The 23471-nt window shown below is 37.1% G+C and overlaps 2 protein-coding genes and 2 pseudogenes across 2 annotated transcripts; 1 reads left to right on the plus strand and 3 right to left on the minus strand.

The window, feature by feature from the left end:
* Window positions 1-4528: 4528 nt before the first annotated feature.
* Window positions 4529-5461, minus strand: LOC138836274 (olfactory receptor 5p57-like). Its single transcript, XM_070034767.1, has one exon. It carries the CDS (start codon window positions 5459-5461, stop codon window positions 4529-4531), a length of 933 nt encoding a protein of 310 aa, XP_069890868.1.
* A 6277-nt stretch (window positions 5462-11738) lies between these two features.
* LOC138836624 (olfactory receptor 5P4) lies at window positions 11739-12677 on the plus strand. The gene has a single exon (XM_070035395.1). It carries the CDS (start codon window positions 11739-11741, stop codon window positions 12675-12677), a length of 939 nt encoding a protein of 312 aa, XP_069891496.1.
* Window positions 12678-18765: 6088 nt separating this feature from the next.
* Window positions 18766-22186, minus strand: LOC138836625 (heterogeneous nuclear ribonucleoprotein A1-like; annotated as a pseudogene).
* A 330-nt stretch (window positions 22187-22516) lies between these two features.
* On the minus strand, window positions 22517-23451 carry LOC138836275 (olfactory receptor 5P76-like; annotated as a pseudogene).
* Window positions 23452-23471: the final 20 nt, after the last annotated feature.

Below are 23471 nucleotides of genomic sequence, written 5' to 3' on the forward strand. Positions count from 1 at the left end.
TTTGTCTCATGACACCTATGAATTCACTGCAACAAAGCTTCATGGATTGCTAAAATCATTTTATTGAAACTCATGAGAGTAAACCAGGGTACACTGTAAAAAAACAATTTTAATTAAAAAAGGGGGTTGTTGTTTTAATTAAGCTTTAGATTTTTAAATAGATGTAGATCCACATGCAGTTCAAAGAAACAATAACAAGACAGATAAACTCTATGGTACTTATCCAATTTCCCCTAATAGTGACATTTTACCAAATAGTGGTACAACATCCCAGCTAGTATGTAGATGCAGTACAGTGATATGGTCAAGATACAACATGCTTGTGTCACAAAGATTGCTCCTGTGACCCATCTATAACCATCAATAAAAGAAAAGCACAAGAACTTCCCTCTTCTGCTAATTTTCTTCTTATCTCAAGAGAGATCATTGAATATGTTCTCTAGTTATTTGGTTTCATCATTTCAAGAATTGGATCACTGGTGAGCATTGGCAGCTTATACCTGTAAGCCTAGCTACTCAGGAGGCTGAGATCTGAGAACTGAGGTTCAAGACCAGAAAAGTGTGTGAAACTATTTTCTCCAATTACCACCCAAAAGCTACAAGTAGAGGTATGGCAGAATTGGTAGAAAACCAGCCTTGAGTGAAGAAAGTTAAGGTTCAGTGCCAAGGCCCTGAGTACTGGCACATATATAAAAATAATTCTGATTATTGTATGGCATCCTTCCATGTCTCTGGTAATTTCTTTCTCTTAAGTCTAATATATACTTAGAGCTCAAAAAATTAGATCCCCCAAAAATAAGTCCTGAAAGGAATAACTGTCCCATTAACAAGTGGACTAAAGACTTACAGAGAGACTTTTCTGAAGAAGAAATAAGAATGGCCAATAGATAAATGAAGAAATGTTCAACATCTCTGGCTATAAAAGAAATGCAATGCAAATCAAAACAACATTGAGATTCCACCTCACCCCAGTTAGAATGGCCATTATCTAGAAAACTAGTAATAACAGTTGCTGATGGGGATGTGGCCTAAAGGGAACTCTACTATACTGTCTATACTGTTGATGAGAGTACAAACTTGTTCAACCACTCTGGAAAGCACTATGGATGTTCCTCAAAAGACTAAACATAGTGCTCCCCTATGACCCATCAATCTCACTCCTGGGCATTTACCCAAATGACCACAAACTAGACCATACTAAAGCTACCAACACAACAATGTTCATTGCAGTATTATTTAACCATATCTAAGATATGGAACCAACCCAGATGCCCCTCACTAGATGGATGGTTCAAGAAAATGTGGTATATACAAAATGGAGTTCTATGATTCTATCAGAAAGAATGGCATCATCACATTTGTAAAGAAATGGAGACTTGGAAAAAATCATATTAAGTGATGTACGCTAAACCCAAAGAAACATAGACTCCATGATTTACCTCATCTGTAATGATTAGTGTACGTCTAGGACAGTCCTAGAAGAGGATCACAATAGCTCTATACCTATGTATGTATGACTATATAAGATGATATTAAGCTAAATGAACTCCAAGATATGGAAAGAAGAGATTTTTCTTTATTGTTGTTTTTTAATTTTTATTTTATTGTTAAGATGCTGTACAGAGAGGTTACAGTTACATGAGTAAGGCAATGAATACATTACTTGTTGATTATTGCTATCCTTTCCCTTCCTTGTTGTTGTCTATCTCTTCCCTCTCCCACCTCCCCCACTCCTACTCTCCCCCTCCCATTCCACCCCCCTACCCTGGTCCGAGATTGTAGAGTTTGTTTTCAATATACTGTCCTGTTGTTGTTTTTGATGTACTGAGTGAAGATTTTTTCTTTTTCTTTCATTTTTACTCCTTTGGTTTATCCCCTGTTGTCACTGATTTTGGTACCCTCAGTATTGTATATATGTTTACCTGAATTGGGGAAGGGTAGGGCAACAACAAAATGGTGAGACAGAGGAACAGAGGACAAAGGGTGAACCAATGCAACAGAGATGCTGACAAGACAATATGTGGCAAATGAACTTTACAACTTGGGGAGTGGATTGGAGGGGTGAAAAGTGAGAGAAAAACAAGGGAGGGGGTAACAATATTTGACAAGATGTTTATTCACTGCCTTACATATGTAACTGTAACCCCTCTGAATATCACCTTGACAAAAAATTTAAAATTTTAAAAAGGAACCTGACTATCCACTGAAGGAGTGCCCTGCCATGAGGCACAGTTCAAGGACTGTGAAGTCAGTTACAATCATGAGAACTTGACAGTCAATATGGCACCTTGAATGGTAAAGTCACAACCTAAATGAGCCTTACCTCCTTTGTTATATGAAAAATATACATATTAATGACTAGCTTAGCCAATGTGTAGATAATATATGTGTAAAGATGTGTGTATGTGTGTGTGTGTGTGTGTGTGTGTAGTATCCATGCACTATATACACACAGATGTGTGCACAAAAAATATAGTTTATGTTTCAAATATCCTAGAACAAGTTTATAAGACATAGAAATTTATGATTTAATTGAAATTATTGAAAATAATATATTAACTCTATTGGGTTCATATTTATAAATAAACTCTTCTGGTCAACTCAATTTACTTATAAGCATACGTGACATGAAAACCTGGATACTAAATTTAATTTTATTTTAGGTGTGCTCAAAACTGCTGTAGCCATATGATTCATAACAAAATTCAACTTACATTATAGCAAAATGTCCTTATTTCTGTTTCCAAATCATTTAAATATAGATACATTGAATCTTGAAAAGGTAAGGGAATGGCTTCTATGCTGAAGTCCCCAGAAGAAACCCACTCTGCCAACTCTTTGATTTTAGCCTGGTAACATCTGTACTGAATTTTGGATCTCCAGAACAATAACAAGACGCTATGTTGAAAAATGAACTTTACAATTTGGTTGGAGTGGGGAGTGTGTAGTTGAAGAGGTGGGAGGGAAGGGATGGTAGGGGAAAAACAAAGGATGAGGCAACAATGCTTGATAAGAAATGTGCTCATTACCTTGCTCATGTAACTGTAACCCCTCTGTACAGTATTTTCACAATAAAAAAACTTATTTTAAAAAATCATTAAATTATAGTAGTTTATTAAAGCACAAATTAAAAATTACTATATTATATTATTTTGTTTGAAACAACCCACTCCTTTCACCACCCTTTGAACACTGAAAACATGACTTCTGCTTTACTGTTTTGTTTAAGTTTTATTTCTAATTCTGTAGGACAACAGCCCATACACATTCAACTGTTATCTCTTTGTTGACACCATAATCAAGCAGTGAACAGGCTGGATCAACCCAGATGAAGAGCTGAACCTGTGGGGAATGGAGTCATGGTAGATTCTGATTAAAATACTCTGTTCACAGTTTGGATACTCTGCCATGGTTGTATGCACATCAATTTTGGTAAGGGGACGTCTAAAGAAGAGTTAACCTAGAGATGTAAGTGGAAAATATCCATCCAAAGCTCCTACAGAAATCTTGCGCTCAGTTACTATGGTTGCTTTTCTTGACAAGATCATTCATCATGTGCCTCCATAACATCATTTTATTTTTTTTCTATTATATCACTATGTCATCCTTTTGAACAGCAGGACACAGCCACTATCTTTCCTAACATCTATCCCCTGATATCATTGTTTATGCTTAGTTCGTGTATGTGGGATGGATGAATTAATAAAGAACCTTTATTCTCCATCTCAGTGTTCATTTGCCTCTCAGATATTCAAGGGGCCTAAGGTTCAGTCAAGCATCATACAAGGGTTGAATGGAGTGCATATCTTATAACAAATTTAATTTGGGGCTTTTCTAAGAACACAAATTCATAGCCTTAGTTCAATAAATAGTTGTTTAATCACACACAGAAATCTATTGATCCCACTGTCTACTTACCATTCACTTTCCATTTTTATATTTCTATGTGTAAGTCTAAATTTCACACTCCATAACATACACTGCCAAACACTTTTCTCTTTCCTTTTATTCATCCTCTGGTAGAAACCTTTCTATTTTTTTTTGCTTTTCTTGAACTCAGGGCCTGGGCACTGTTCCATAGGGTTTTTCAATTAAAAATAGTGTTGTACAAATTAACTGACAACTTTACTTCTTGCGTTTTGTGGTTGATTGGAGCTAAGAGTTTCATGGACATTCTTTCCGCAGGCTGGCTTCAAACCGTGACCTCAGATACGAGGCTCTTGAATAGCTAGCATTACAGACATGTGCCGCTGGCACCCAGCACCTGGCAGAATTTTAATCCCAGTTAAATCCAACTTTTAGACTATTCTATAACTATAGAAGCAGCAAAATTTATGTAGAGAAGAAGTCATTAAGAAGATGGATGGTCTTACCCAAATTTAATATCCTGAGAAATAAATGAAAAGTTGATGGGAATACAAATCAAAATAGGTCACAGAAGACCTATGGTGAACAACTCGAGTCAACATTTCACATGAGTCAAATACTTCAGATATTCAGCTTATGATTTAAGTGAGGCATTTCAGAACTACCAATGAGCTCTAGCCAATAATTTTTTCATGGCATCTTTAACATCCTTGTTCCTCAGGCTGTAGATGAGGGGATTCAGCATGGGAATCACTACTGTATAGATCACAGATATCACCTTGTTCTGGTCAGTGGAGTAGCTGGACGTGGGCATCACATAGATGAATGTAATGGTCCCAAAGAACAGGGTGACAGCAGTGAGGTGGGAGGTGCAGGTGGAGAAGGCCTTGTGGCGTCCTTCCGTGGAGCGCATCTTCAGGATCGACACAAGGATGTAGACATAAGACAGGGCAATGATGAACACAGTGACGGCAATGATGGAGCCTGAAGACATGGCTGGAACTATTTCAGAAGCATAGTCATGAGCACAGGAAAGCTTCAGAAGAGGAGAATAATCACAGAAAAAATGATTGACTTTATTTGGTCCACAGAAAGATAGATTTAAGAAACAGCCAGCAAAAGTCCAACCATTCATACTGCCGCCCAGATAGGAAGCCCCCACTAGGAGAATGCAGACAGTGGGGGACATGAGGCTGGAGTAGAGCAGGGGTGAGCAGATGGCCACATAACGATCATAAGCCATGGAAGCCAGCAAGAAGGACTCAGTTGTGCCAAATGTCACCACTGAGGAGAGCTGGGCTACACAGACAGCCACAGGGATGGAAGTCCTTTTGCTAAGGAAGCCCATGAGCATGACAGGGGTGACTGAGGAGGAGTACCCAATGTCTACAAAGGCCAAGTGACAGAGGAACAGGTACATTGGAGTATGAAGCTGAGGGCTGCTTCTGATTAATGTGATTATGCTGATGTTGCCCAGTAAAGTGATGACATAAACTCCCAAAAACACAATAAATAGAATAGCACAAGCTGTAGTGTCCTCTGTCAATCCCAAAAGAACAAATGCTGTCACAGATGTATAGTTTTCAGTCCCCATCACTAATGAAGATAGTATCCACTGAAAGAAAAACAGGCGTTTGAATAAAGTAACCTGCTATTGCTTTCACACTAATTTTTACAAAAGCAAGGTAATATAAATTTCAGAAACATAGGTGCTCATTTAGCAATTTGGAGGTAATTTTTATATAATACTTCATGTAATGTCATGTTATAAATATTCATTGATGCATAGCCAGAAATAAAGATAAAAACATTTTTTATAAGGATAACATGCTCAAATGTTGGTGGTTTATGTGTTTCATGAAGAATCAAGATTTACTTAGACAAGAGGATAACTTATATTTCTATAAATAATTCAATGTTAAGCAGCGTGTACTTAATCACATTCACAAATGTACACACACACACACATTCACACACATACTGGCAGTGACTAAAACAGACACATGGTTAATCTTTTAAATATTAGTGTTATGTTTTCTATAAAGTAACTGAAAAGTAACATGCCATTATTATGAATATCCTACATTTATGTATCCAAACTCAATAGTTTTTGCTTTTCTTACCTTTGTAAACCACAGAAATGATAACTTACCAAGACTCAAAATGAAATGAAAATTTACCCTTTAAAAGAGCATAAATGCACATGTCACAAAACCGTATGCCATAAGAGCATCATTATGGTATAGAAGCAACATGTTGAACATAAATGCTGAACATAGGCTCTGAAGCCAAAGAGGCTGATGGTCAGGTTCTAGAGTCTCACTGACAATGTATTGAATCTTGCCCAATGTATGTGATCTATTAGATACCCATCATGTTTTGTTTCACAAACATAGAAGTCACAAGATTCTTGTGCTGAACAAGTGATGAATGTAATAGTACCACCATGACAAATCAAAGAAAAAAAACAGGATAGGAAGCCAATATTAATATCTTAAAATAACCAAACTTTAACTCCTAATAAAAATAAAAAACAAAAACCTTATATTTAAAGAAAAGAAAAACTATCACCTGTACATAAGAACATATGCCAAGGAGCTGTAGAGGCAAAGCAAGGCTGTATTTATAAGAATAGACTCTTTGGGGATAATGCCCCCTTGGGGGAATTACTTATTTGTTAAAATTTCACTAAAATCCCTTCGGAGGGTGCATGACATACATGCATATGTCATAGAAATGTGTTTGCCTCATGACATCTATGAATACATTATTGTGTACATTATATCATGACAGGAAAGCTTCACAGATTGCTAAAATCATTCTATTAAAACTCCTGAGAGCAACCAGGGTATAGTATAGTAGAAACAATTTTAATTCAAAATAGGTATCTTTCTGAAACAAGAAGAGGGAGCTTATTGTTTTTACTGTGATACTAAAGAGTACCATTTTTTTTTTTGGTCCGGTAGTGGGGCCTGAACTCTGGGCCTGGGCGCTATCCCTCAGCTCTTCAGCTCAAGGCTAGCGCTCTACCACTTGAGCCACAGCGCCACTTCCGGTATTTTTCTTTTTGCTTATGTGGTGCTGAGTAATCAAACCCAGGGCCTCAGGCATGCAAGGCAAGCGCTCTGCCACTGAGCCACCTTCCCAGCCCAAGAGTACCATTTTTCTTTAATTAAGCTTTTTAATTTTAAAATAGATGTAGATCCACATGCACTTCAAAGAAACAATAACAAGACAGATAAACTCTATGACATTTATCGAATTTCCCCTACTACTGACATTTTGCCAAACATTGGTACAACGTCACAACCAGTATGTTGATGCAGTATAGTGATGTAGTCAAGGTACAGCATGGTTTTGTCACAAGGATTGCTCATGTGACCTATCAATAACCATCAATAAAAGAAAAGCACAAGAACTTCCCTCTTCTGCTAATTCTCTCCTTACCTAGAAAGAGAACATTGGGCATGTTCTCTAGTTATCTGTTTTCATCATTTCAAGAATTGGATCATTGGTGGGCATTGGTAGCTTATACCTGTCATCCTAGCTACTCAGGAGCCTGAGATCTGAGAACTGCGGTTCAAAGCCAAGAAAGTCTGTGAAACTATTTTCTCCATTTACCACCCAAATGCTACAAGTAGAACTGTGGCTCAATTAATAGAGAGCCATCCTTGAATGAAGAAAGTTAAGGTTCAGTGCCAAGGCCCTGAGTACTAGCACACACATAAAAATAATTCTGACTATTATATGTCTCTGGTAATTTATTTCTTTGGTCTATTATGAAAAGATATTAATATAGAAACTTTTGCTTTTCTCTGATTTTTAAATGGTTGTCTTTTTCTTGCTGGTGCTTTGGTCTTGGGCTTTCTTGTCATGAACTGTGAGAAAATAAGTTTCTGTTCATTATAAATTACCCAGACTAAACATTTTGTTACAAAACACAGAATGGATCAAAGTCATGGAGTCTTTGGTTTTTGAGTCAATACTTGGGGTCATATAATATATAACCTGGTCATATAATATATAAGCATGTTCATTCTGCCTTTAGTGGACCTTGTAGAGTACCATGAAGCTGAATTTATATGCTAGCTAAAAGTCTATACATGAATTGGGCATTTTGAAGAAATTCCCAATCTACTAGATGGACACTACCTCAACATAATTAGGTCACATGTAATGAACTCACACTTATCATTACATTCAGTAGGACAAAATGGAAAATTTTCCCTAGAAAACCGAGATACCAGCCAGGATATCCACTTTTCCACTTACATTCAAAATAGTTCTTAAAGTCTTGGCCTAAGTATTAGGCACCAATAAGGTAATAAATATAGAGAAGCAAAATTATATTTGTATATCTATAACATGATCTTATAAGTATAAAACTATCTATAAAGATTTGTCCAAAAATCCTGTCAGAAATAATAAATGTATTTAGCCAAATTACAGGGTGCAAAGCAAGGAAACAAAAATCAATCTGTATATAAATACTATCCATGAACTCTTTACAAAGGAAAATTAAGAAAATAATTCCATCTGCAAAAGCATTAAGAGTTAATATCATAGTTTAAACTTAACCAAAGAAAGACTACTGACACCTGCAAAACACCAAAAATAAAATTGTAGAAGGCATAAATAAATGAAAAAAAATCTTGTGTTCACAGATTGGAAAATTTAATATTGTTAGAATGTTTACTTAATATTGTTAATGTTTAATATTGTTAGAATGTTTAACCAAAGTGATTTCTAGATTCTATCAATTCCTATCAATATGTCATAGACTGTTAAAAAGACTCTAAAATATCCAGTCTTGAGAATGAACAAAAATTACTGATACAGAAGTATATTTTAAGTACATGGTAATTCAAATAGTATGGAACTGGCATAAGGACAGACATAGAAATCAAATGAATAGGGGTTGAGGTGAGGGCCTGGTGCTTGTTAAGCAAGCACTCTTCTATTGGAGCTATATCCAAGACTTTTCTTAGTTCATTATTTTTCAAGTAGTTCCCAACCTATCTGTCTACTTATTTACATTTTCTGCATAGCTGTGATGATATGTGCATTTCACCATGCCCAACGTCAGATAGGAATCTCATTAACTGTTGCCTTGTTTGACCTCAAACATAACCCTCTTCTTTTCAGCTTTCTCAGTTGCTAGGACTTTGGGGATAAGCCATCACATCTCCTACTGGTATGTGCACACAGTCTGCTGTGTTGTAAGAAAAATGGGCAGAAGTAGGCAAGTGAAGTTCTTCCCTAGCAGTACTTGTAAGACACCAGCCAAGAAATATATTCAGCAGTTATTTGTACCCATGCCTGTACAATTAAAAGTATGACCAATGCAAGACATATTTCAGGATTCTCTGAAACTATTTGCTATAAAACTAGGACATTTCAAGATGTTCAGAGAAGCTTCAGTAATCAATTATATTTAAGCCTGGAGCAAAATATAGCTAGAAGTTCATCCTCCATGAGAAGCCTCTTGGTCAGGTGTCCAGTGAAAGAATATGAAGTGATTCTAATCTCAGAATAAAAGGATCCTGACTTTCCACTGAGGGAATGTCTTGCTATGTGGCCACAGTTCAAGGATGCCATCAAGTCAGTGTAGTCATAACTACTTGGCAGGCAAAGTAGCAGCTTTAATGGCACAGTCATAACCTACCTCCTTTGTTCTATGAGAAAATATACAAGTTAGTGACTAGATTGGGCAATGGGTAGATAATGTGTACTTAACCAAGTGTATATTTCATACATCCTAGGACAAATCTATAAGACATAAAAATTTGTTTTTAAAGTTAATGAAAATAATAGGCTAGAAATGTGGCTTAGTTGTAGAGTGCTTGCCTATCATGTATGAGGCCCTGAGTTCAATTCCTCAGTACCACATAAATAACATTAAATTAAGTAAACGCTTCCAATTGACTCAAATTATTTCTAAACATATGTGACATGAAAATCTGAGCTACTATATTTAGCTTTATTTTAGTAGTGTCCAAAGCTGCTGTAGCCATATTATGCATACCCAAATTTAACTTACATCATAGCAAAATGTTATTTCTTTTTCCAAATCATTTCATTATAACAAATTAAACCTTTGTGTATACAGGAAATATTTTACTCATGCACTTTTACGTAATTATGTGCACATTTTTTTTCTGTCCCAATAGATGAGTCAATGTAAACTCTCTGTCCCACTGGATTGTTAGTGTAATTTTCCAACAAACAAGTCAAAATAATTAAACTCCAGTTTTAAGTGATATAAGTAATTTGGGACCCATATCCCAGATGACTAAAAACACACTTAAATGTGACTCTTATGCTCAGTAACAATTCCTTGGAGCCTAACCTCAGGATATCAGTAGATGTAGTATAACTTTATACTTTAAATTTTTAAGGATCCAGAAATCCTTGATTCTCCTATCTGTTCTAGAAACAGCAAATTATTTAGTTGGAGGAAACTGTTAGGGATTGAGAGCTTACTTTTCATTTCTTTACTTCGTAAACAATCTTGGTATTTTTATCCACTACATATAAATTAACATAAGAATCCTATGAGGTATGTATCATATTCTTTTCACAGGTAAGGGAGGGAAGATCTTGTAATGTTTCCTAGATTCTGTACACTGAGAGGCTGGAAACTAATGATGCCAGGTTGGCATGGCTCTCTCCATCCTATTATTGCTGAACATATAGTTTTCAGTGCTAATAGCTATATCCTACTTTGAAAACACTTAAGTATTTTATCAATCTGTTTTCTTTAAATATGCAAAATTTAAGGAAACTATATCTGGGTTGGGTCTTTATTTGGATTAAAAAAACACAGAATCTTGGAATTCTGACATATAAGCTTAGTTCTAGTCATATCATGGCATACTCTTGTCAATATTCACGAATAGCTCTGGTTAAATACAATTTGAGAGGATGTTCACATAAAAGCATAGGTAGTTTATTTATGTATATTTACTCTTCAAATAGGGGTTCTGGAAGGAAAATTAAATCAGTCTAAAAAGTACATTGGTAGAAGCATGCAAAGGGATAAACATGCTATCAATTCCCTGTCCTTGATCATATGCTATCTTTTAAACAAAAGGACTGTGATTTGAAATGCTAGTTGATCTGATCTTGCTTTCAACAATTTCTAGCTTTCCTAGCTTTCTACTTTCACCCTGACCTCCTTAATCCTTTTACCCTGTGTCAGATACTCTGGCTTCTTATTTACCTATCATTGCTGTTTGACTAGATCTGATAGAACCAAACTTACCTATTGCAATTCCTGACATGTTTCAGTTTACTTAATGCTAGTTCTTAGTGCTAGAGTCCTCTGTAGCTTCACATGATCCATATTCTCTAGTATGCAACGACAGATAGCATCAAGCTCTCAGTATTAACCATTATAATCAAACATGTGAATTCTTTATTGAAAGAAATGAGCAAGTCAGATGTCCAAATCAGCTATCCTCATTAACTAATAAGCTACACAAATGAAGACAGAACTTTCTAAGATAGGAGCAGCTTTGGGATTTCAGTTACTTTACTATTCTAAATGATTTATAGTTGTTCATTATATTATATGTGACTATAAACTTACATTTATGAACTCATGCAGAAAGACATCAGACTTGCTCAGGGGTGTTTTATTAAGAACCACAAGGATGATTACTAAGACCATTGAGGCTGTTTTTAATATCTCATGAAATTTGAAAAAGACAATGTGTGTGCACCAAGTATTTTTATAAGCAAGGTAAAATTTACCATATTTAAAATTTTAATGACAAGATTATGTTAGGTGTATACATTAACTGTGGGCTCATTCCAGCCAATTTTATTTCCTCTCTTTCTGATTTCAGTAAGCACCATTGCATGAATACATGGAGACTGAAAATGATACATCAGTGACAGAATTCATTATTTTGGGATTAACAGATAACCCTACACTATGTGCCATTTTCTTTGTGATTTTTCTAGCCGTTTATGTAGTGACAGTAGTGGGAAATATCAGTATAATAGTCTTAATCCGAAGCAGCCCACAGCTTCACACCCCCATGTACTTGTTCCTCAGCCATCTGGCCTTTGTGGATATTGGATATTCCACATCTGTCACACCAGTCATGCTCATCAGTTTCTTAAGAGAAAAAACGACTATTCCCCTCACTGGCTGTGTAGCCCAGCTTGCCTCCGATGTTGCTTTTGGGACTTCAGAGTGCTTCCTGCTGGCCACCATGGCCTATGATCGCTACGTGGCCATCTGCTCACCCCTACTTTATTCCACCCAGATGTCCCCCACAGTCTGTTTCCTCCTCCTAGGGGCTTCCTACCTGGGGGGATGCCTGAATGCATCATCCTTCACGGGCTGTTTCGTGAACCTGTCTTTCTGTGGCCCAAATAAAATCAACCATTTTTTCTGTGACCTCTTCCCACTCCTGAAGCTCTCTTGTGGCCATGTTTATATTGCAGAAATCTCTCCTTCTATTTCTTCTGCTTCTGTCCTTGTGAGCACATTGTTTACTATCATGGTGACCTACGTCTATATCCTGCATTCAATCATGAAGATGCGCTCTACCGAGGGAAGGAACAAGGCTTTCTCTACTTGCACCTCCCACCTCACTGCAGTCACCTTGTTCTATGGTACTGTTCTGTTTGTGTACGTGATGCCCAAGTCGAGCTATTCTGCTGATCAGGTCAAGGTGGCATCTGTTATCTATACCGTGGTGATCCCCATGTTAAACCCTCTCATCTACAGTCTGAGGAACAAGGAAGTAAAAGAAGCCATGAAGAAATTAATAGCAAAAACTCATTGTTTCTCCTAAATTTATATCCAGCACAAATCATCAGTAACAAAATCTAGTTGGTCAGGTGGTAAGGGAAGAAAGAACTTTTGTTTGATGTTGTCTTGATATTTATTGTGAAGTTAATCACATACACAATGAAGAGTGCCTATAAATACAGTAAGCCATTGTTTTCTTCCATTTTTAAAGTTAAATGTGTCATTTACATAGGTATCTGCTGGATCCTAATAAAGTGTGGATGTTTCAAGGTAAGAACACTTTACAACATAACTTCTAACAAAATATTCCAAATGTACATGGAATTTCATTTTAATTGGGATGTATTACAGAGATCAAATTTCTTTAAATTTCATCATGTAAAATCACATTTTGGAAAGAAATTTCCAATAGATGCTAACAAATGATAAGGTTGACCATCCAGATACTTGAATTGACTTCCTTTAAAGAAATTTCCCCACTGTGGTCAGTGAATATTTAAAGATTTGGTAGCAGTGATGGTAGTACCCCTTTTAGTTAAGTCAGAGTCAAACCATCGTTCATATATTTGGTAATTATGAGATTCAATCCAGGTAACACAGAAGAAACTGAACAAATCTCAGCTGAGACTGGTTAGTAGCTGAAATCTTTATATATAGGAATTAGAGCCAGGCATCAGGGGCTCACTCCTGTAATCTTATCTACTCAGGAGGCTGAGATCTTAGGATCACAGTTCAAAGCCAGTTCAGATAGAAAAGTCCTTGAGACACTTATCCCCAATTAAGTACCAGAGCTGGAGTTGTGGCTCAAGTGGTAGAGCACTATCCTTGAGGAAAAGAGCTCAGGGATAGTATGCAGATCCTGAGTTCAAGCCTCAGGACCACACGTGTGTGTGTGTTTGTGTGTGTGTGTGTGTGTGTGTGTGTGTGCGTGCACACACACAGAGTAGAATTTTGAAAGCAGACATTCTATGAGGTAGGAGAGTGTAACAATGAGGTGGTCTTTGAATAAATAGCTTATATATGGGAAATTATGGTCCAATCAAAGACTAGATTTGCAGCACACTCCTGAAATCTCTCAAGGTTTTCAGTTCATGATCTGCCTTTTATGAAAAAATTCTCTAGATTGTTTCTCTGCTTCCTGTGATTCTTCTACAATGATTTCTGATTAACACTTCAATTTATGTATCTGCAATGATTGGCATAGCAATAGTGTTGGAAAAATCTTGAGACAATATGAAAGAATCACGGCCTCCCATTCTTAGATTCTCTGCTGGACAGATTAAGGGAATCTTCTCTGCTGCTGCTGGAACCCACATTAGAGTTTCTCTAACTGTTTCTTCATTTAGACCTCTTCAGTAATTCTGGTGTGGAAGTTAGTAGAGATACAACCCTTGGCAAAGGACTCCTGGGAAAGGGTTATTTCAGCATCAGAGTGGGAAACTGCACTCTTGCTGGTTGAGGTTTCTCATTGGCTCTTTCTGGCAGTTCTCTTCATCTTGTCCTTTGCACATGGCTCTTCAGTAGGGTTCATCATCAGCTGTCTGCCCCCTCCATACCTCACCACGGTCCCCTTGGGTTGGCCTCATCTTATCCCAAAGAGGCTAGCTACCATCCAGATGATGATCATGGCAGTATGCTGATCTCCCATTAGAATCTTCCATGGAAGGCAGATGAGCTTCTCTATTAGACTTTTCTCTGAAACTCTCAAAATAGTGCACCACACTTGAATTCATCCCATTTCTTCTAAAGCTCTTCTTTCCCCTTCTTTTCCTCTTTCAGCAAATGGCATCTTGTGAGTCCTGGTACTTCAACAGACTTGGGGTGGACTTCACTCTCTACCCATCTATGTAGTCAGCTTCCTGCTTCTCTCAAAAGGGAGCTATGTCACGTGTTGATCTCATCTTTATCAAAATCCCTTTAGTTTAGAAGCTTAAATGTTCCCCCATTGGTTGTGATAATTCTGTACAGAAGTTTGTTTCTGCATCTTTTATTGGATACAAATCATTCATATATGAGAGATGTGGTTGTATCTGGTATTGTTGTACTTTTTTTGTTTTAAGTGAAGATTTAGATTTTATTATGCTCATTTTCTTCTCCTGAGTTCTGAATCAACTAAATGGTAACCAATAAAGAAAGAATGTGGCAGAGTAAACTATCTGCTGTAGAAACATTAAGAGCAGATATTAACAAATGTGATTTATATATGTAGACACATTTTTTATATTGTATATATAAAATTTGCGTGTGATGTTAAGGTTGGAACCACAAAAAGCATGGCTTGTTCATGCACCACTGTGTTAAACCTGCAGCCCCTTTTTCATGGTCTGAATCCGAGAATTTGACACTCTCTCCTTCTTGGTCACTGGTAGACATTCAGCTCTGTAGGATGCAACAATGCCTTTACCTATCCACTTATAGTATGGTCAAAAGTGGCCAAGAGCACTGATGGCAGGCCTGCTCCAAAGAGAAAGTAGGAAGAAGGGGTAGACTGATGTTTGGGGGCAAATTTTGCCCTTCCAAAATTAAATTCCCATTACCTCATAACCTTAATTTCCCATTACCTCAGAAAATGAATTTAATTGGGAATAGGTAATCATTCTGGAATGGGCTAGGCTTCTGATGCAGTGTGACTAGTATCCTTGCTAAAAGGAGAATTTTGGATGCATGCACACACACAAGGAGAATGCCATATAAAAATAAATGCGGAAATGTTGATGATTTTTCCATGTGCCAAATAATGCCCAGATGCTAGGGGATAGATGTGGAACAGACTCTCATAAACCTCAGAACAATCCTTTGATATTGGATTTAACTGCAAAATAATGAATCTGTATTATTTAAGACATTCAGTTTATGGCACATTATTATAGCATCCCTGAAAACAACTACTAAAACTGGATATCTAGTCTTCCCCCAAAATTGACATTAGCTAATTTAGTCTGGGAAGAAGTGAAGGTTTGTAAATATGCCAGGTGTACATATTAGTAGCTGTCTCTAAGGAAAGAAAAAAGGAAAGGAAACATTAGGATGATAAAATTTTTTTTCCAAACCAGAATGAGTCAATAAAAATACAAGATAATGATATTGCCATTAAAAACAGCAGAAAAAATTCTCATACATTTTTATATAATTTCTTTTTAAATTTTATTTTATTGTAAAGATGCTGTACAGAGGGGTTACAGTTACACATGTAAGGCAATGAGTACATTACTTGCTGATCATTGTTACCCCTTCCCTTGTTGTTGTCCTGCTATCCCTTCCCTCCCCCACTTCCCACACTCTTCCGCACCCTACCCCATCCCCACCCCCACCTCCCACACCCCGCCTGAAGTTGTAAAGTTCATTTCCAATATACTGTTCTGTGGCTATCCTTACTGTGATGGGTCATCCTGTTTCCTTATTTCAGCGTTTTGTTGTTCCCCTTCCCTTCTCCAGATTAGACATACGTATATACAAGATGCAGGGTACCAAAATCAAGTACAGTGACAACAAGGGATATGCCATAGGGGAAAGAAAATACAAAGGAAACAACAACAACCACCAAAAGTAAAATCACATGGTACATTTAAAACAATAACAATAAAGACCTAATTTCTCCATCTCTTAGGGTTCATTTCACATAGCATCATCTTATATGGTCATATGTACATGGCTTTTGAGCTTTTCAGCTCATCGGATAACATTATCCTATATGTATATTAATTATTGCAAATAAGGGAAACAGTGGCACCTAAATTTCTTTAGGACTGGGTTACCTCACTTAATATGATTTTTCCCCAAATCTTAACATTTCTTAACAAATAGGGTGGTGTCATTATAATTTCTTAAAGGTTTGTATATACTGTAGATTTTAGGTAACTACTTAGAAGACTAAAAGGAATTTTGAAATATCCTGATTTGATGTGTTGTTCAAAGGTGCTTAGTGTATACAAATTTCAGAAAAACTTTGCTCTTCTGAAATGCATTAGGACTTAGGCTGTCAATAACCATGTCTCAAGATTTTGTAAAACACTTATCTGCAGTAGAGCATGGGAGATGTTTAAAAACAAAGAGGCAAGAGATAGCTTATTGGGGGTGATTAAATAATTGTCTGTTACAATCAGGGTGGTGGATGTATGGATGTACACATATGTGAAAACTCACCAACTATGTATTTAAATTTTGTGTATGTAAATTATACTCCAATAAAGTTCTTTCTAAAAAAATTACATAAGACAGCTTTGTTTACCTTTTTAATCTGAGGCTACATATTTAGTGACAATGGTATCACAATCCTATTGCTTAATTAGTTCTCCAAACTGCTGCTTCTTTATCTCTTGTACCTCTTCTAGTGTCTTGTATGTTTATTCTGTTAGATAGTCTTCATTCTTTTATACTATCCCTGCACTTATTTCCTTCTTAAAGTATTGTATCTCCTGTTAATACAAGTCTAGTAGTGATATTTTTGTAATGTTCTTGTTTGAAGAGGTTTTTTGCATCTTCATTTTAAGAGATATGTTATTTTGAGTGGGGTTCTAAACATTAATAAATGTCATTGTTTAGTGGTATCTATCATTTCTTTTGAAATTATCAATCTTCTTTTCTTTCCCTTTACTTCTTTTCTCTTTCCTTTCCTTTCCTTTCTTTTCCTTTCCTTTCCTTTCCTGTCCTGTCCTTTAAGGAATATGTGTCTTATCTTGTTCTACCTGCAAGTTTTTCAGTTTTTTGATTGATTGATAGATGACCAATCAATAACTTGATTTGCAGAACTAAGAATTAAACCAGGACTTCTGTCACCTATGCAAGGTAAATGCTCTGCTACTGCCCCACAATTTCATTTCTGTTTTGGGCTTCCTAAGATCTTTCTGTGATTTACATAAGAATAACTGTTCTTAAAAAAAAGAATAACTGTTCTTAAACTTATCCTGTCTGGAATTATCCAAGTTCGTTGAATTTGTAGTTTATTTTTCTTCATCCGTTTGAACATTTATCAGTGATCTATCTTCAAACATTTTTTTCTACCTCATTTTTTCATTGCCTTTCTTTTTGTTTGGATTTCATTTTATTTTATGTTGGAGCTTTCTTAATTTATTATATGTATCTCATTTATTCTTTATATTTTTATCCTGTAATATGAATGCTTTAATTGACCTTTCATTTGCTAATCCCCCTTTCATTCAGTGTTCAATTAACTATTAAACAATTTCACTTAATTCCTCATTCCTTTTATGTAGTAGTTATAAGATTTCAACTTGTTTCTTTTTCTTTCATTGCTGGCATAGATAACTTTTTTTTGTTTTTTGTTTTTTTTAATTTTTATTTATTTTTTATTGTGAAAATACTGTACAGAGGGGTTACAATTACATGGGCAAGATAATGCGTACATTTCTTATCAAGCATTGTAGCCTCCTCCTTTGTTTCCCTTTCCCATCCCTTCCCATCCTCACCCCCCACCCAATCCTCCCTGCCCCCCCCACCAAAGTTGTAAAGTTCGTTTTCGACATAACAATTTGTACTTCTTATTGTTGCAACAGATCCACCTACCCTACACAAAGCTAAAATTTCTGCTCAGCTCAGGTTTTCAACCTCCCTGACATTTTGATGTCCTGCCAGCCCTTGTGCAGCTTAGGAGTCATAAAATTTCTGTGGGAAGCTACATATTGAATCTCATGCCCACTTCTCTAGTTTTTTCCACTCTAGGATCGTTCCATCATAAGTCTTGTCTGCCCTGGCCTCTTTGATTCCAAACTCTAAGTACTCATTCTGTCATATTGCGCAAAGCCCTAGACTCCACTTTTCTTCTAAGTTTCTATTCCTTGAAGATCAAAAAGGGTTCATTTGTGAAATGACGCTTAAGTTGAGACATGAAAGAAAATCCGAGTTAACTGATCATTGAGAATGGTAACCCAGTGGCTGAAACTTTGGGAAGTGGGTGAGAACAGTGATGTGGGAAGTTCACTTCATTATCCTCAGTTAGAAGTATTGCGGCCCTGGAACAGGGAAGGTACTTATCAAATAGTTACATAGGAACTCAACTTCAACAAATATATATTTAGTGACTCATTTTCTTTCTTTTTTTTTTTAAAGACACATTTATTCAGTGTCATGATCAGACTATTACATTTAGCAATCAACAGCATGGGTGCAAAAAGAAAAAAGAAAAAAAAGTCTACATTAAAACCCTTTTGTTGGAATGCTTTACACTTTCCACAGAACAGAAACTAAAATAACCTGTTATACAATTAGGCACAAATACAGTCCTCGAGTTTTTTGCCCCTACACATGAGTATTGTCTAAAACATGCCTTCTTTGTAGCAGCTACGCCCTGCCACCACTGTGCTTGGCTGAGTTCACAAATCTCTTGTAACCTGTAACTTCCCTGTCACTTCTCTGGCTCTCCTCTCCTGCTAAGCTTTGTTTCCTGGCAGTAATTAAAACCTCCTTCCACTGCCATAGCTACTGCTGCTGCTGGAACCGCCATAGCCACCTTGGTTTCGTGGTTTGGCGAAGTATTGGCCTCCATCACCATAGGGGCCAGAGCTTCTGTCCCCAAAATTTCCTCCCTTCATGGGTCCAAAATTTGAAGACTGTTTGTTGTAATTGCCAAAATCATTGCAGCTTCCACCACCTCCAAAATTGCTACCATCATTACCAAATCCATTGTAGCCATCCCCATTACCGCCATATCCTCCACCACCACAGCTGCCACCAAAGCCACCTGGACCACTGAAGCTTCCTCCACGACCAAAATTGTCATTGCCCCCCAAACCACCTCCACGACCGCCACCAAAGTTTCCAGAACCACTTCGACCTCTTTGGCTGAACGAAGCACTAGCCATCTCTTGCTTTGATAGGGCTTTCCTTACTTCACAGTTGTGGCCATTCACAGTATGGTATTTCTGAATGACAATCTTGTCCACAGAGTTATGGTCATCAAAAGTTACAAAAGCAAAGCCTCTTTTCTTTCCACTACCTCGGTCAGTCATGATTTCAATCACTTCAATTTTGCCATATTGTTCAAAGTAATCTCATAAATGGTGTTCTTCAGTGTCTTCTTTAATGCCACCAACAAAAATCTTCTTTCACAGTTACGTGGGCACCTGGTCTCTGAGAATCTTCTCTTGAGACGGCTCTTTTTGGTTCCACGACTCTTCCATCCACTTTGTGTGGCCTTGCATTCATAGCTGCATCTGCTTCCTCCACAGTGGCATAAGTTACAAACCCAAAGCCCCTGGAGCGCTTGGTGTTGGGATCTCTCATTACCACACAGTCTGTGAGGGTTCCCCATTGCTCAAAATGGCTCCTCAGACTCTCATCGGTCATTTCAAAGCTCAGCTCTCCGATGAAGAGCTTCTGCAGCTGTTCGGGCTCCTTAGGAAACTCGGACTTAGACTTGATGGCAAGAGAGGGGTGGGAAGAGACACTTGAGCGATGCTTCCTCGGTCGCGTCCACGAAGAGAAAGCCAGTGTCTCATTTTCTTAACACTAGCTTCTGAACCAAGGATACCATGTTGAATGCTTATACTTTCCTTCTAGTTTCACAGTTGTCAAGAGAATGCTTTGGTGTTATTTTTTTAAGGTTAGCAAAGGCTAATTTTTTAAGAAAAAATGATTTTGTTTTTGTTTTTTTGGGGAGGTCCAGTTGTGGGGCCTGAAATCTGGGCCTGGGCACTGTCCCTCAGCTCTTCAGCTCAAGGCTAGCGTTCTACCATTTGAGCCACAGTGCCACTTGCAGCTTTTTTCTTTTTGCTTATGTGGTGCTGAGGAATCGAACCCAAGGCCTCAGGCATGCAAGGCAAGCAGTCTACCACTGAGCCACCTTCCCAGCCCCAAGAGAACTGTTTTTAAAGTAGAGTGACTCTCATTCAAATGGAATGAACGAGTTCTAACTGTCAGGCTTCTTTTTATTATTATTTGAATGTTATTGTAAAGGTGATGTACAGAGGTATTTCAGTCACACGAGTCAGGTAATGAATACATTTGTGATGGAAAGACAAAGGTTTTTGACCAAGTGTACTGACATTGAAGTAAACAGAATCAATAATTGAGACCCTACAACTTATTAAAGAATGTTTCATTTTTCTTCGTGCATTTTATTGTTATTATAAAGGTGATGCATAGTAGTTACAGTAACATAAGTGAGATAAAGAGTACATTTATTTTTTAACATCACCCATTCTCTTACTCTCTCCCAGTTTCCCCCCCCACCCCCACACATTTGTATAGTTCATTTTCAATACAGGGTCTAATGAGTGCTACTGCTGCATTTGTTCACTCTTTGTCCCATTATTCCTGTGTCCTCCTTTACCCTTCCAAAGACAGATAAAAGAACAAACAAGACAAAAGGAAAAGAAAACAAAAGTATCAATGAAGGAAAAACCTCTTACTTCCATTTCATGGAATTTCAATAAATATTATTTTATACGATCAGATGCACATAAGTATTATGCCTTTGTGTTCCTCTCCTAAGAATATCTTCCTTTGGTCTCACTGTCTGTGAATGCCCAGAGACCTGTATATCATGTACCAGTATATTTTTTTAACCATCCAGTGTATACTTGTAGATTTTTAAGCACATTAAAAAATACATATTTGTTAAAAATGTTTGAATTACTCTAGTAACAGATAGTTTACTGCCTACCATGTTAGCTCTACCATAAAAAATCTGTTTGGGTACTGGTGAGTTTGATTGTATAAAGGTCTACTTTCTATATAAAGAAGAATTTAAATAGAGCTATTAAGCTCCCTTGACCACTTTTCTAAAATTAAGCATCTTTACTTTTTTTAATCTGCCTCTTGAGATCTTTCTTTTTATACAGAAAGTACACTGATGTAAGGAATGAGGAGGCCAACTACTGGGCAGCTGTGTGTTCTCTGTGGTTTTATCTGTGCATTGAAGGAAAAGATTGTTGAGTGGTCAGCATGGCTGACGCAGGTTAAGGAACAATGGTAAATGCTAGTCCTACAGAACTCTAGACCTTCAGTGTACAATGGGAGAGGAAAGGAATGTAAAAGAATCAGTTATCTTATTTCTATGGGTGGCAAAGGGCAGAGTGAAGGTGTTTGATACTGTACTCCATATCCTACTTTGGATTTGTAGGGTGATTCTACTGACTCCACTAACCCACTGACCCACTGAAACTGTACTTTTCATGAACAAGGTAAATCACTAAAATCTCACCCCTTTTTTTTGCTTAATTTTTTTAAGGTTATTTCTTTACTTCTGCCTATCTAACTACAGATTAGGAATCAACATTTCTTCTTCCCACACAGCCTGCCCTCCAATAACTCACATTCTATTTGTATGGTCAATGAGATAAACTTTATTAGATACCACATATGGAACTGCTGTCAGGAAAGTTAGAGCATTCTTATATGTTATTTGTGTCTTTTCTCTTGCTGCTTTGGTATCTTCTTTGTGTTCAAAGTTTAAAATTTGCCTATATCTTAGAGTAGATTTGGTTGAGTTGCATCTGACTGGTGACCTTTGATCTTCTCTGTTTGTACATGTGTATCCTTCTCCAGGTTAGGAGACATTTCTGTTATTATTTCCTTGAATGGCTGTCTCTCCATTACCTTTTCATACTGTATAAAACTATAACGTATGGCACAGAACAATTTTTTAGAACACATGAAAATGACTTTAAAAGTATGTTCACAATATTTTGTTACTATCAACCAATTTGTTCTCTTAATTACAAATGTAATATCATTTTATTTAATATAATTATGATTTTCAAATATACATGTGACCTAAAAATGAATTACTGTATTTACTGAAAAGTTCCACACTAGCTAATTATATATCATTGATGTACACTTTTTAAACTACAGATAGTCTGTTTCTTTCATTATTATTTGTGTGGGATATCATTATTATGTCATTTTACAATGTAGCAAACACTAATGAGAAAATATTTTCCTAGCAAGTACTCTCTTCAGTGCCCCCTTAATCTCATTATTCCGGACACTGTAAATGAGGGGGTTCAACATGGGGATCACCACCACATAAAACACCGATATTATCTTGTTCTGGTCAGTGGAGTAGTTGGACTTAGGCATCACATAAATAAATGTAACTGTCCCATAGAATAGAGTGACTGCAGTGAGGTGGGAGGTGCAGGTGGAAAAGGCTTTGCGGCGGCCCTCAGTGGAGCGCATCTTCAGGATGGTGATGAGGATGTAGATGTAGGAGATGGCTATGACAATCACTGTGACCACAAGGATGGAACCAGAAGTAAATGAGGGAACAACTGCAGGGACACTGACATCAGAACAGGAGAGCTCAACTAAAGGAGCAAAATCACAGAAAAAATGATTGACCCTATTTGGCCCACAGATGAATAAAGAAAAGAAGGAAAAAGTAAATGAGGAAGCATTCAGACAACCTCCTATATAAGTTATTACAAGTAACTGCAGGCAGACTTGTGTGGACATTTTGGTTGAATACAGCAGCGGGTCACAGATAGCCACAAAGCGATCATAGGCCATGGCGGCCAGAAGGAAACACTCTACTGTCCCAAAGAAAATGACTGTACCAAGCTGGATGGCACATCCAATGTAGGAGATCAAATTTCTCTCCACCAGGAAGTTAATCAACATGTTGGGAGTGACAGAAGATGAAATGACCATGTCAGCAAAAGCTAAATGGCTGAGGAAAAAGTACATGGGGTGGTGGAGCTGCGTGGAGACTCTGATGAGAAGGATTGTGCTGAGATTGCCAGGTAGATGCACAGGATGATGAGGAAGAGGATGACTCGAAGGACTGGATCATGTGTTAAGCCCAATAAAATGAACTCTGTCACTATGGTGTAATTCTCGTACATCAGGGAATCCATGAGATAATATTGTTGTAAAA

Source organism: Dipodomys merriami, unplaced genomic scaffold, assembly GCF_024711535.1.
Source record: "Dipodomys merriami isolate MVZ:Mamm:240054 unplaced genomic scaffold, mDipMer1.0.p SCAF_25, whole genome shotgun sequence".
NCBI lineage: Eukaryota > Metazoa > Chordata > Mammalia > Rodentia > Heteromyidae > Dipodomys > Dipodomys merriami.